General features: G+C 39.7%; 1 protein-coding gene across 1 annotated transcript; it reads right to left on the minus strand.

Moving 5' to 3' along the window:
* Positions 1-2183: 2183 nt before the first annotated feature.
* Positions 2184-4185, minus strand: LOC121995342 (transcription factor bHLH68-like). The gene is made up of 7 exons (XM_042549130.1): positions 3806-4185; positions 3434-3719; positions 3254-3343; positions 3104-3169; positions 2845-2910; positions 2540-2611; positions 2184-2463 (listed from the first exon to the last, which is right to left on the minus strand). Exons 1-7 carry the CDS (start codon positions 4084-4086, stop codon positions 2341-2343), a joined length of 984 nt encoding a protein of 327 aa, XP_042405064.1. The 5' UTR covers positions 4087-4185; the 3' UTR covers positions 2184-2340.
* Between the last annotated feature and the right edge of the window lie 10403 nt (positions 4186-14588).

Genomic DNA, 14588 nt, shown 5'->3' on the forward strand with positions numbered 1-14588 from the left:
GTCACGTGGTGGTCAAGAGCTTTGGATCGACGGCCGTGATGTCGTACGCCGTGATACGGCGGGCTCGAAAAGGACGGATGGATACACGAACAGGATAATCGACGGTATGGAATCGATAGACCGGGAAAAGGGTGGAACGCGAAAAGGACGTATGCGATACGGTGGGTAGGAGAGGGTGGATGAGAGTCACGTGCCGATTCCCTTCCGCACGGGGCTCTCTCTACAGGCGCCAGCAATGCCTTCGCTGGCTCCGCGTGCAGCCACAGGATGCCACCGACGGCGCTCGAGATCTTACCCGTTTGCGCACCAGCGCACCGCCTGAATTCAATGGGACCCACGGCCATTTTGTTTTTTTGTTTACCCCAATTACGACGAGGGTAGCTGTAAAGCTGTGTCGTTGAAAGCGTCGACGTAGGCGAGCATCGATGCTTTGTTCGTCACGTCCTCGTGGTTCTCGCCGGGATCGTTTCTTTTGCGTTGACAAGATTTATTATTCTCAACGTAACGCAGAAATTAGCCACTGTTTACGAGGAGAAGGCAATAAATGATAACATAGCTTCATTTAATTTAATTGCTATTTTTATATAGATTAATATTGATCCAAATGATTATGACATAATTAATATGATAGACCACTTTGATGCTTCTCCTCGTTAATATTTCAAGCCGTATGAAAACAGAGAAGGGGATTAATAGTCAATTGAGTAGCTTTTTGCTGGTGTGCAGATAAGTATCGTAATCGTCGGATACAGTGCAACGACGAAGAGAAGCTTACTTTTCCGGCTCTCTGATTTGGCCTTCTTAATTTGACCAGTAATGTGGCAGAATCCTATAGTCTCTCCGTTGGTCGTATAATCAAAAGTTGTATTGAATTGTCAGTCCAAGTTAAAGTGAATTAGATATATATGACTCAAAGAGAATCGGACATAGCCAGATGAGATTAAGATTTGAACAAATTTATTCAGCTCATCCCTCTCAATGATTTATCCGAAGATAAAACGACTACTAATATATAATTGGCCAAAGATATTCTTGGCATCATTTAACTTCAGATCCCGACATCCTTCATATCTTAGTCTTAATCACTGACATCTCCGTGCCTCAGCCTTAGTCGTTGACACTTTCCATATCTCGATCTTAGTCATCGATGCCCTCCACATCTTAATCTCAGATCGACCTCAATTGTCGATGTATATGTCTCAAATCTCGGCTTCATTCCTACCTTGGTCTCAGTTGTTGATGTTCTCCTCGTTTCAATTTCAGACGTTGACTTTATTTATCCTCAAGGTCACTCCATGTCTACTTCATCTCTTCATCCGTCCTTTCGGAATGGATGGAGAGACATTTATGTTATGTTTAGTGAGGGTAATCATCCTTGTAATATAATCAAGATTACATTATAATATTGATTACTTTGTTTGGTACAATTTTAAAGTTGTAATATAATGTAATCTAGATTACAAAAAATAATAAAATTTTATAATCTGGATTACAATGCCAACAACATGTAATCCAATTACATTTCACATTCAATGTTTAACTAAAATTTAAATGTCAAATATATCCCTAATCCATTTCCTGCACCAACCAATCACCGACATTGCCACGGCCAACTACCGGTCACCGTCGACCGCCGACCACTGCCTCGGGGGCGCCAACATTGTTGGCCACCTCTTACCACCGTGGCCGCAAGCCACCGCTTGCCGCTGTCACTACAGGTCATCACTTGTTGCCGCCGTCATCGCCGTCGCAGTCGGCAAAGGTCGCAAAATATTTTTATCATTTTATAATAATATGAATTACATTCTTTATAAAAAATAATAGTTATGAAACAAAAGAATGTAATCAACTTTGTAATCAAAGATTACATGCTAACATAGTAATATAATATTAATCATATTACATTACATTACAAGCTTGATTAGTCTTAATGACTATTAGATTTGATCCGTCCATCTTCCAAACAGATTAGAAGGTAACACAAGGATTAAGTGTGTCGAAGAGAAGAATTTAGCTGCTATTAATGACGTGTAGGTCTCGACAGAAAAGAGAAGAACAACTCTTATCGATGGCAAGCATTCGTGCCACTGAAAAATATAATTCAATGAAATTTATAGATAATATTATCGACTACCAACAAAGTAAGTTCATCCATGCATATATGCACATAAACATTATGACACATATATAAACGTAAATATATTCAACCAATATCACGAACCTAATTAACTGATCATTAGTTACAATGATTTTAATACTGCTACTAAATCGAGAAGCCTCGTGATGACTAACTGTAATTAACAGGTTAATTTCTCATCATAAACTCCCATTTCAAAGTTATTAATTATGAGCCCAGAAACTGGCTGCGATGTCTTTCTGATCTACTTGCAACGTGAAGGAAGCCGGCGCCAGGCACAGCCCTCGGCTCCTCAAGTCCTTTCCGCCTTCCTGATCACCATCATCCTACAAACAGGACACGTCAAATGCATGCGCTTTCTTCATTTAAATAGCAAGTCAGGGAAGCATTAATTGAACTCACCACTTGGTGGTATGATCCATGGCTGCTGGTGGAGTCCCTCGATGCCTTCCCTATATACGGGGAGCTCAGAGCCTGCACGAAGTAAATTTCTTTCTAATCTCTGAAACACACGCTGTGTACATATGCGACAGCAGAATGAGACAAGAGCTTGGCGCAACTATAAGAACTACACAAAAGCTGTGAAGTTCTGCACAAAAAGATGCTCGCGTGCTGCCTCACTTGTCCTCTCACCTAGCTCATCGAGACCCAAACAATATTCTCATCCCTTTAAGGGGGAGAGAGAAAGAGAGAGGGAGAGGGTGGACCTGAATTTGACCGTGGAGGAATCTGATGTAGCCGATGGTTTCCAGCAGTACAGACGCAGTGTCAGTCTGCAGGAAAAATAGACTCGTGTGTCAGTCATGAGCGTGCATTGCCATGGTTGATAGATATTGGAAAAGTTTCCTATCGGTCTATAACCTTGAGGTAAGAGTGACAAACTCAAAGAACCCTAAGGCTGAAGATGGATTCATGTTATGGTGCACAGTATTATTAATTAATGAATTTACTACTACTTAGTAATACCTTCCCAAATGGAGAAACTAGCTGATGTAGAGCTGCAATCCTATCTCCCAACTTCTCCGTTCTAACCTGTAAACAGAATATAAGAGATATAAAAAAGTTATTCAATTCACTAATGTAGTGCTGGGACAATTTCTCATGCGAGAAAGGAACCTTGAGAGATGACACTACTGAGGAGGCTTGAACCCTAGCTTTCTTGAAAGATGGACCACCACTGTTGCCATTCCACTTAGCATTGAAATTCTAAAGAAAGCAAATTAATAAGCGAAAAAAAAAACTTAAATTAATCAACCATAAAAATCAAGGAATATATGTTTAATTAATAATTCTTACCTGATCAGGTGATAAGTGATGATGGTCTGCTTGGTGATTTTGCTTTCTCTGTGCTGCTTTGCTACTATTTGAGAAGTCTAAGATATTGTTGTTGCTGAAGCTTGTAGTGACACAAGACCTGGGAGATCTACTTGTTCCCTGTTCATCTTCTTGGTGATGCTCTTCAAAATTGCCACAGTAACTAATATCTTCCTTGAGTACATGATCAACCAGATTTTGAAGATTAGTGGATGATTCAAATATTGGAGCGTATGTGCACTCTCCCTCTTCCTCCACCAAATTTCCCCTGTCACATATATTTATATATCAATCACAAGTCTCATTATGTGCATGTGTTAAAGGGAATAAAGAGATGAAGGGTGTTGAAATTACAGCAAGAGTTGGCTCCATGACTCAGGGAGCTCTTGTGATCTTTGATCATGGCAAGGGATCTTGGGACTAAGTGCCTTCAAGAACTTAGGGAATTCCTTGGAGGAAGACAGATTGGGCATCTCCTGAGGTGGCATCATCATCAGCTCATTCATGCTCCAGAAACTAGGGCTTGGTGAACTCCCAATCATCATTTGCTGCACCAAGGAACTCTCATGCTGCTGCTGCTGTTGTCGTCGTCGTCGACGATGATGATGATTATGATGAACTCCTCCTCTATTCATAGATGGAAGACTCTCCTCGGAGTTTAATTCTTAACTTCGAGGTCAACCCCTTGAATACTACCACTGCTACTACTCTGTACATGAAATAGGAGCCTTTTCTTTTTATTCACCTTCCCTTCCATCCCATCTTTTGATTAAATAATACATATTTTTCTTCTAACTTTCCATCTTTCACTTTCTTTTTCCCTTGCTTTTTTGCTTTATCACAAAGTTGGCCAACAAATGGGGGTGGCAGCTTCATGAATAGCGAGAGAATGTTTTGGCAAAGATTAGCTAATTAGGGTTAGCCTTATAGATGTAGATATAGACTTGATTAGCAAATTTTAATTCTTTCAGTTGTCTATATCCAATAAAGTATAGATACACTTGAAGAATGTTAGAAAAATTAATCTATTAGGTGAGAGATTTAATTTGGACCACCCATATAATAAGTCCATATAAATCACTTTAGACTTACTTAATCATATGTTATTTTCTTTTTGTGTCCTTATAGAAAACTGTTAGCTTCTTGTGATCAGTTATTTATAGTTTATTGATGCCGGTCTTTGAGAATGTTTCTGTGGGGTTAGATTTCTTAATGTACAAGTAAAGCCTGAGAGATACTTTAAATATTTTTCCCATTTTTCTGACCTTGTGATTTTCTTATATATCCATATGAATTCATATTTTACTTCGTCTTTCAACTACTGATCTATATGAACATTTTAATGGCATTTTACTGGCCAACTTACCATGTAAAATAGTGACTCACTTATGTCTTTAATTATAATTACTTTGATGACTTATGGTAATATCTCTATATTTAATTATAGTTGCTTTGTACTCAATACAACTAGCTAATAAAGAACCTTCCACGGATTCAACTAGCTAATTACAATTATTTACTATTCCTAAATTATGTGAAGGGAAATAATTACAACTTATAACCGAATGCTAAGTAATTAGGGGATGAGAAAGATTTTTTTTTTTCTTGGCAGACGAATTGATCTCTTATTTTATTATAATATATTTGTCATCCTCTATCCAACTAGCATCTCGTGAGGACTTACAATTACTATCAGATGTGACAAAAGACGATTCGTTCGCCCCCGCAAATTTATCCCTAAGTTAACACGGAGGGGATAAATCACGAATGATTACTAACCATTGACCTAGACATACTCGTAGGTGAAAAGACTATCAAGCTAGCACCTCTATTGAATGTGACTAATGTGAGATGGAGGAAAATTTGATCGAGTCTCTCTAGAATGGATTCAACCTCCCATTCATTGAACATTCTTTGGGGTTGAGTCTTCTCGGATGGATCTAGTGGCTAGCGCATGAAGTGTTGTCATCATAAGTTCTGGGGGTTCAAATCTCGACAAAGTCGAGATAAATGTCTCCCTTATGTGCTAATTATTATTCTAAAGGTTAGTAGTCGTCTGTAATTTACCTCATCGATGTTAACTTTAGGACAAATTAACAAGAGTGCTGAGGTAAATGCATTCACTTTTTGCCCTCATTCTTTGGGTTGACTTGAATTTATGACAGGAATTCACTTCATGGATTTTGGGAAGAGAGGAGAAGAGCTGTGTACGGTCTTTTATGCTTTTATTTCACTTGATATATAAGCCAAGGCCGGACACAAAGTGCCTCTGCCTCAGGCATCATCATCTAGACTAAAAAAATATATATCTTTTTAATTCTAAATAATTTAATTATCCTAGCACATAGAGGATTTTTTTATAAAAACAGTAAACTCTTTTTAAATAACAATTTGTAAAAATATATGAATTTTAAAAAAATTATAAGGTGATGTTGATAGGTGGTGAATCAGTCTGTTTTCTTTGACAATTTATATTTTTTCCATTTAATTGACGACTTATCTTCTGTTTGGATGGGTGAAGTAAGGTTCATTAATGAAAGGGAATGGAAGGGGAAGGGAGGGAAAGGAAGAGAAAATAATATATTTATCTTGTCCTTGTTTGGAAGGGAGGGAAAGTTCAAAGGGATGAAAATGAAGGTTAAATATATAAATTTACAAAAATATCCTCTTATTTTTTTAATAAATCTGCATGTGAAAATATAAATAAGGATAAAATTGAGATAATTTTTCCTTACCCTTCCTTACATCCCAATTTGGGGTGTAAGGAATTTCGCTGATTCCCGAGCATGCAAGGGGAAACTTTACCCTTCTCTCCCCTTCCCTTTCCCCTTCATGGCTCACTCTCTCTCAAACAAGTGTAAAATTTTTTTTTACCCATGTTTACCTTTCCCTCCCCTTTACTCACCTCCTCCCAAACAAAAGGTTAAGGAATTGGATCTCGAAGATATTAGGATTTTAATTCTTAAAAATGAATTAATTTGTTAAAATCATTGTCATGATCATCATAGTTATTTAATCAAGTGCTAGACAAGTTAAATCTTAAAGATTTAGTATCAAATAGGCATTAGGCATTGTCATGATCCTCACGGAATTGTCATGTCGATCCTGATCGTTTTGATATTGACTATATAATTAACTTTTTCCCCTCTATTAAAGTTGATTCAAGACAACTTAGATTAACAAAGCCTTATGCACGCAAAGTTAAAGAAAACTTTGTTGTTGATGAGCCAAAAGCTCATGATCGAGCCAAAAGAAAAAAAAAAAAAAAAAAAAAAAAAAAAAAAAAGAGATTGAACGCAATTAATCACCAAAATATAAAGGTAAAGGGGAAGAGGGGAAAAAAAAAGAAAATAATTGGCTCCACCAGGAGCACGCTTGACCCTCTAATTAGCTCAAGAGTGACCACCCTCAGCATGTTCTTTCTTACAATTTTTTTTTAATTTTTTTTTTTTTTTGTCCCTGGGCTATGATGTCACTATAGGATATATAGATTGTCATTCAGATACCCATGATTTAAATTTCCGCTATGGCATATTTGCATAAATTTTTACTTTAAATAGGAGATGCGCGTAATCAAATGATACTAAATTTCTGAACTGATCATCGTATGATAATTGATCTAAATTTTCTATGAAACTAAATCGATCATCCAAAAATAACCAATAAGACTAATTTAAATTATCAGTTTTTTTTCCTTGCACTTTTTATGTTTTTGAGGGGTTTATAGAACAACTTTCTAGCCCGTGATTCAACCATTAATTAAGATCAATAAGTAGAAACAATTTCTTTTTTATTGTCTATCAAATCCGATCATTTGCCAATAAAAAAATCTACATATATTTTATTTCTAAATAAACAAAATCTCAATCAAATTACTGCGTTGATTGCATTTGCTTAGTCAATTACGGCTTATATGGATTATATCGACCGCATCTAGATCTAGATGATGTGATGATCAAAATTAAGATGATATGATAATTAAAGTTAGGATAAAGGAGTATTTTGCATTTGATTTTGTTGATCGCTCAACCTTGAAGTTCTCAGGTCCTACCCGTACGACTCTAAAGCAGGACGCTCGGATAAGACTATCCGATTACAAATTCGATCGAATATAAGGACTCTAGAAACTAAAGAAATAATATGCCTGGTCAGTAAATGACTGACCGAATTCAAAGGGGCTTGGTCGGAGGAAAGACCAACCAAGCTTTAGATACTTAAGCCTTCTAAAAATCTGTATACTCGGACGGTCGAACAAAGGGTCGGTCGAGCATAAGACTTTATGTATACGCCCGACCGACAAAGATCAGGCGGGCTTAAAGACACTTAGCCTTATAAATCTCTTTATACTAGATCGGCCGGATAAACATCGGTCAAGCATAAGATTCTATGTGTGCGCCCACGACCGGGCAAAGATCGGGCGGACTTAAAGACACTTAGCCTCATAAACCTCTTTATATACTAGATCTGTAAAATACCGAAAAATGACGAATAATGATAAGGGAATTTTCTGAAATTTTTTAGAAATTTTCTGGGAATTTTTCGGAACTCGTATGGACGAGTTTACGGGGATAAAAATAGGACCCGGGAAAGTCTGTTTAGGCTACCCCATTTAAGCGAGGAAAAGTTAGATTTACTAATTTATTTTCTTTTTCTTTTCTTTCTTGTTTTCGCCGAACGCTTCTATTTCTTCCCTGCCGCGACCCGTGCCCTAACCACCTCGCGCCGACGCCTCCTCCTTCTACTTCTTCCCCAGCCGATTTCCTCTTCCTCTCTTTCTTCCGACGCCGAGCAGCGCCGAGCCTAGCCTCTCTGCAGTCCCCAGCGCCGACCACCGCAGTGTCGCCGACCTCTCCTCTGTGCCCTAGCATCTCCGCCGACGCCACAAGGGAGTTGATCGGCCGACGCTGTCCAACAATGCCAGCGTTGATTGGGTTGTGCCCTAGCGCCGTTGCCTCCCTTGCCCTATTGCGTTTTCCGGTCGCCACAGCCGATGCCGACGGACCAGAGCAACACTGTGCCCTAGATTTGCAGCGCCGCCGTCCCACTCTGCCCTAGCTATCTCTGACACTGCCCTCCTGCAGTGTGCTTCGCTCGCCACCGCCCTTATGATCTAGCGTCGGTCGGCTAGCCGTCGAGTGCCAGTAGCCACCTTGTTATCGGCTTGAGTTTCTGGCACTAGGGTTTCCAACAGCAGCCTTGTCCGGTCCTTGGTCGTTGCAGGCAGTAAAGGAAGAGGTAAAGTGCTCAGGTTATGTTGGAAATTAGGGTTGTGGTTTGATTCCTGTGGTCGATCTCAGTTCTTGATTCTTGCTTGGACAGTCGGTGGAGTTTCCTGCTTGAGCAACAACCTCTGTCTCCAGCAAAATCTTTGGTCCAGCAACCCTAAGGTAAGGGTTTGGAGTGTGGTTGAGTTGGCACTTCTTGATACATGTTGTTTTAGGTATGATTATTTTGGTTGTAGGTGAATTATACTGGATGGTTAGGTTGATTAGGGTTTACCCTAATTTAGCCTTAAGGATTTTAATTAGCCATTTCTCTGGATTGTAGCTAAATAAAAAAAAATAATAATATACACATTGATATCACAGGACTTTGATGCGAGACGAGCATCTTGACGGCGAATTGGGACCGATTTGGATCTTGTTATTTTGAGGCGGGTACCTCTTGACTTATCTTTTATGATATTGTCAATTGGATATGCATAGTATTTTATAGCTACATGCAATAATCATGATTGTCTTTGGTATGTCAGTTTGATATCCATAACATGTTCTATTTTATCGCTTGTTAGGTATCCATGTTTATACCTCGTGATTATTGCCATGAGTACCTTAGTTCCTAGAGTAAGTGACATACCATGCTTTACTGAGGTTAGGACTAGGTTCTGGATTTTATTTCTGGCATGTGTATCTAGATTATCTGATACCTAGGTTTTTATACCATACCTGACTTGTGTACCTATATTTGTATATCATATCTGATTGGTGTACCTCGACCCCTTTTTCTTTGGTCTGTGCATATTGTTGGTACATATGTTATGGAGAGGGATATGTTCAGGATCTAAGTTGTGATACCATAGAGGACCTGTATACCCTAGATCCGTGGATTTGACTTACTGATACTGTGGTACCCATATTATATATATATGAATATGGTTATGCTGATCAGTTTATTGCTATGCTTAGTGTCATGCATCATGGTTGCATGCTGCGCGATTGTCGGCTCCACTATGGTTGAGCACATCGCCAGTTACATGTACTGCACACACCACCACTCATGGATTAGTGGTATATCAGACATGTGTGTGGCGGTTCTGCTGTTTGGCTACGTTGGTCTGAGGACTCAGCGTGGTAGCCGGCAGACAGTTCCGCTCTGTTTGGCTCCGCTGGCATTTAGTGTAGCAGCGTGGTAGCCGGCAGACGGTGGACTCTGTTTGGCTCCGTTGGTCAGGTGACTCAGCGTGGTAGCCGACAGAGATACCTCCCCGTCCTCGTGTACCGAGAGATAAGAGCATTGAGCTCCCCCATTTAGGATTTGGGGTAAGAGGATAGGAGTACTCCGACAGCATCCCGTCCACTCGGTCACTCATCAGGAGCAGTGACGACAGAGTGCACGGTTGTCACAACCCTACCCACTCGGTCTCGCCATTTGTGTATGAGATGACTGACTGGCGTCAGGGGTGACCAGGACGCATCATTAGCATCATATGCATTGATGCATTTATTTCTTGTGATTGTGTTTGCTGCATTTGGTTGCTACATTTTGGTTGGATGCATACCTTTGACCTGCATACAGGATTATTGACACTTTCGGTTGACGACTCTTTTGTTTGGATAGGAGTTCCTGGTGAGTACAGCTTCCTCAGTTACCTTTCAGTTTTGCATATTCCCTATATATGATTAGGAAGCTGTATTCCATGTTTGTTGCTGTTAGATATATCTTACTACTCATGTCCATTGATATTCGCTGAGTTGTTGAACTCACCCCCGCGGACACTATCTTTTTCAGGTACTAGGTTGTTTATGGAGACGCTTGGAGTATCCTGGCTGCCGGTCCCCACATCACATCAGAAGACATGTCTACGCGTTTGTGTACTTTTACTTCGGTATTTATAATTGGTGTATTTAGCTTTGTGTTCCGATTTTATTTTTGGAATTGTTATATTGTTGTGTTGTGTTGTTGTGTGGTGTAAGCCTAGCCGGCTAGCAGTGATTTATTTGGTTTTGTATAGGCTAGTATTTTATGTTTTTCCGTTGTATTGGTTTTGATTTCAGCCGAGTGGGTTGTTTAAAATATATATAACTGCGTGGTTGTTGTTATACTTGTCCAGCCGTGTAGGCTGAGATTATTAACTACGTGGTTGTGTATATATATTCCAGCCGCATGTGGATGATGTATATTGTGTCTGTAGAAATGCTTCAGATTGTCACCCGTACAGGGGAGGTGTTGCCGAAATTTCTTCGGACAGAGACTTTCTCGGGGCGTGACAAGATCGGTTGGATAAAGGTCGATCGAGCATAAGACTTTATATGTATGCCCGTCTAGGCAAAAATCAGGCGGGTTTAAAGACATTTAGTCTCATAAATCTCTTTATACTAGATCGACCGGATAAAGGTCGATCGAGCATAAGGCTCTATGTGTACGCCAAAGACTGAGCTTGCTTAAAGACACTTAGGCTCATAAACCTCTTTATACTAGATCAGTTGAATAAAGGTCGGTCGAGCATAAGACTCTATGTGTACGCTCGGCCGGGCAAAGACTGGGCGGGCTTAAAGACCCTTACCCTCACAAACCTCTTTATACTAGATTGGACAGATAAAAGTCAGTCGAGCATAAGGCTCTATGTGTATGCCCGACCAAGCAAAAGACCGGACAGACTTAAAGACATTTAGCCTCATAAACCTCTTTATACCAGATCGATCGGATAAAGGTCGGTCGAACATAAGGCTCTAGGCGTAAGCCCGGTCGGGCAAAGACTGGGCGAGCTTAAAGACACTTATCCTTAGAAAACTCTACATATACGGTCGGCCAGACAAAGGTCGACCGAGTTTAAGTTACTTGATGTCATATTGCCCCTAAAATAAAACTCTAACATGCATAATTTATCATATGACGCCTTGAATGGATCTTGGGCATATTATGGGTACTATATTAGTTTCTGAACAGATCTTGGCAGTATTTAATATATGACAGAGCAGATTGATACAATGATAAACAATACATCCAGCTTTATGGACCGACCGAGATATATTTAGCAGACAAGGAGCAGACAACATTATAACAACTTACCAGAACTTGTCGGAGAATATTCCATTGAAGCCTTCTTCGAAAGTTATTATGTCTCTCATAAGCCAGCTAATTACGACAGCATATTCTCTTAACCGCCTCAATAATGGCGTAAATCATAAACGCCAAAAGAGGTACATCTGTGGGTAGAAAAAAAAAATCCTCGGACTATCATTATGAAACACCCAGACTGTACTTTTTCCATCACCTAACAAACTCCGACGCAAGGGGCCACCTCACGATCACGGAGGTTGTGAGAGGTGGTATATAAAGATGAGATCCTCTCTGTTAGCAAGGTACGTAATGAGCATCATCTAGTCCTTACTCTCACACATATCCTCTACTATTCTTCTTCACCCACTCGTCAAAAAACATATTGACTTGAGTGTCGAATGATCTTGTCAAGGACCCCTTCCTTGGTTTTTGGTCACTAACACTTTGTTGGATTGTCGAATTATACGTAAGATCGTTGAGGAGCTCCATCGACGATTAAAGAAATCTTCCGCCGGTCAACAGACCATCTACCTAAGCCAACGCATCATCTCCCTAGCCTTCAGACAGGTTCAAATTTAGCGTCGTCTGTGAAAATCTCCGCCTGAATCTGAAGCTTCGAGATGGAAGAAGCTGGAAAACTCACAATTGTTACTTTAACGCCTGAGAAATTCAATATGATTGTTGAGGCTCGAGTGCAAAAAACATTGTAGCAACGACAAGCAGCTACTGGAGGTACACTACCATTGCTAAAATCCCACAGCCGTTCAGAGGGAAAGAGGAGTTCAAGAGGAAGGCCTTGCTCATTTGCTTCATGCGCCTCTTTCACCAATCTGGTGCCCTCGAGCACTCTTCCACACACTACCTAAGTAGCTGGGCCAAGGAGGAGTATTCCAAGAATCTTCGGGAGAAGCACTTGTTTGAGATAGGCGTAAAGGAAAAGCCTTAGGTAGTGATGTTAGTGAGAGCCCTAGAGCCAATCATGTGATGATTGTTGTATGAACTCGATATATCATATTCCTATATATTTATAAAGTCATTTCTTTATGGTTATTATATTTACTTGTATTTGTGCCAAATAACTAAGTATAATAACGTCCTTGAGTAGAAGGTTCTTATCTATATCAATCGATTGATTGAATCGATAATGAGATGATATAGAGAACACTACTCTTAATCATTCCTAGTCAAGTATTAACATTCAGGGGCAATGTTAATACAATGAGACTAGTATGTAGGTCAACTCGATGACTGGATCTTACAAGTCATGGATATAGAGATATCAAGTTGACACATGGATATGCATTGGAGAATGTATACTGAATGACCCGTCATGAGAAAGTATCATGGATCGTTATATGAGTGTCATATACTTTCTCATGTGACTATTAGTATGCCCATTAGTCCTTGGACCTGAAGTCACTATGGTTCCCTACATAAGAAGTTGCATACTTTGGCTTCGTCAAACGTTACTCGTAAATGGGTGGACTATAAAGGCGATTATTGGGTATGTAACAAATTATGCGGAGGGATGTGAGTGATGTAGATGTGATCTATCGCTCCTATATGACGGGAGTTACATCATGATTCTTGATAGAGTAAGATCACTAAGTGCATGGTCATGCCCAAATGAGTCAATATGAGATATTGAGCTCATTTGATTATAGTAAGTCTACTTGGAGTTCAAGACATAGATTGATTAAAGGATGACACAGTCTATGCCTCAATTGATCAATCTAGATGTCTAGGATAGAAGGACATTGTCATATATTGTGAGAGTCACAATTAGTAGTCACAAAGGTGATGTTGGATCTCAACATTCTTGTAACTTGGGTAGTAATGATGTGTTGCTAGATATCGCTCATTACTTATGTTTCTAAATGGGTTTAGGAGCATTGCCAACGTTACAAGAACCTATAGGATCACACACAAAGGGTAATTAGATGGAGATTAGGTTCATATGATGGACCAAGAGGATTAGGTTCATATGATGAACCAAATTGGATTAAGAGTAATCCAAATTAGACTAATTGAGTTGGACTCAATTTGATTCATGTGTTGAATAAGTCTAATTTAGATTATGATTCATTGAGTCAATTTAATTCAATGAATAGAGATTCATTAAATTAAATTGATTTGAATCAAATGGTTAGATTTGATCAACCATGGGAGATGACGAGGTCAAGTTTGACTTGACTTGAGAGGGAAGATGAAGGGTCAAGTTTAACTTGACCAAATGCCACATCATTGTGACTTGGCATGAGGTCGGCCAATGATGATGTTCCACATCATCAAGGCCACAGCATTGTGTGCCACCTCATGTGGAAGACCAAGAGCCATAACTCTTGGTATTACATGGAGGTTTAAAACCCTCCTTTATGTGGCCGGCCACATGAGTGCAAGATTTTGTGCTTGTTGTAACTTCTTCTTCTTCTTCCTCTCTTCTCTTTCTCTCCCTCTCCTCCATTGCCGTGACCACCAAGAGTGCTAGCACACTCTAAGTGGTTTTTCTCCACCTTTTGTCCATGTAGATACGTGTAGAGGAGTGTACGCTTGACACTCTACGAGATCTGACAACTCTTTGGACGAGCGGGATAAGCGAAGGGCTTCGTTATAAGGGTAACGCTCTTTTCATGTAGATCTAAGGTAGATCTAGTATAGACAAACATGTACTTGAAAGTTTTATATTTATCTTCGCACACTTTGGGCTTAGGCCCAAAGTGGATAATATCATGATATTGTGGAGATATCTAAATTCTTTTCGATCCAACAATTGGTATCAGAGCCTGGACTGTCAGAAGGTTTAACCGCCAACTTTGCACAAGAGCTATGACCTAATTGAGCCATGTGGGTACAATAT

The sequence above is a fragment of the Zingiber officinale genome, chromosome 1B (genome assembly GCF_018446385.1).
Source record: "Zingiber officinale cultivar Zhangliang chromosome 1B, Zo_v1.1, whole genome shotgun sequence".
In the NCBI taxonomy this organism is placed as follows: Eukaryota; Viridiplantae; Streptophyta; class Magnoliopsida; order Zingiberales; family Zingiberaceae; genus Zingiber; species Zingiber officinale.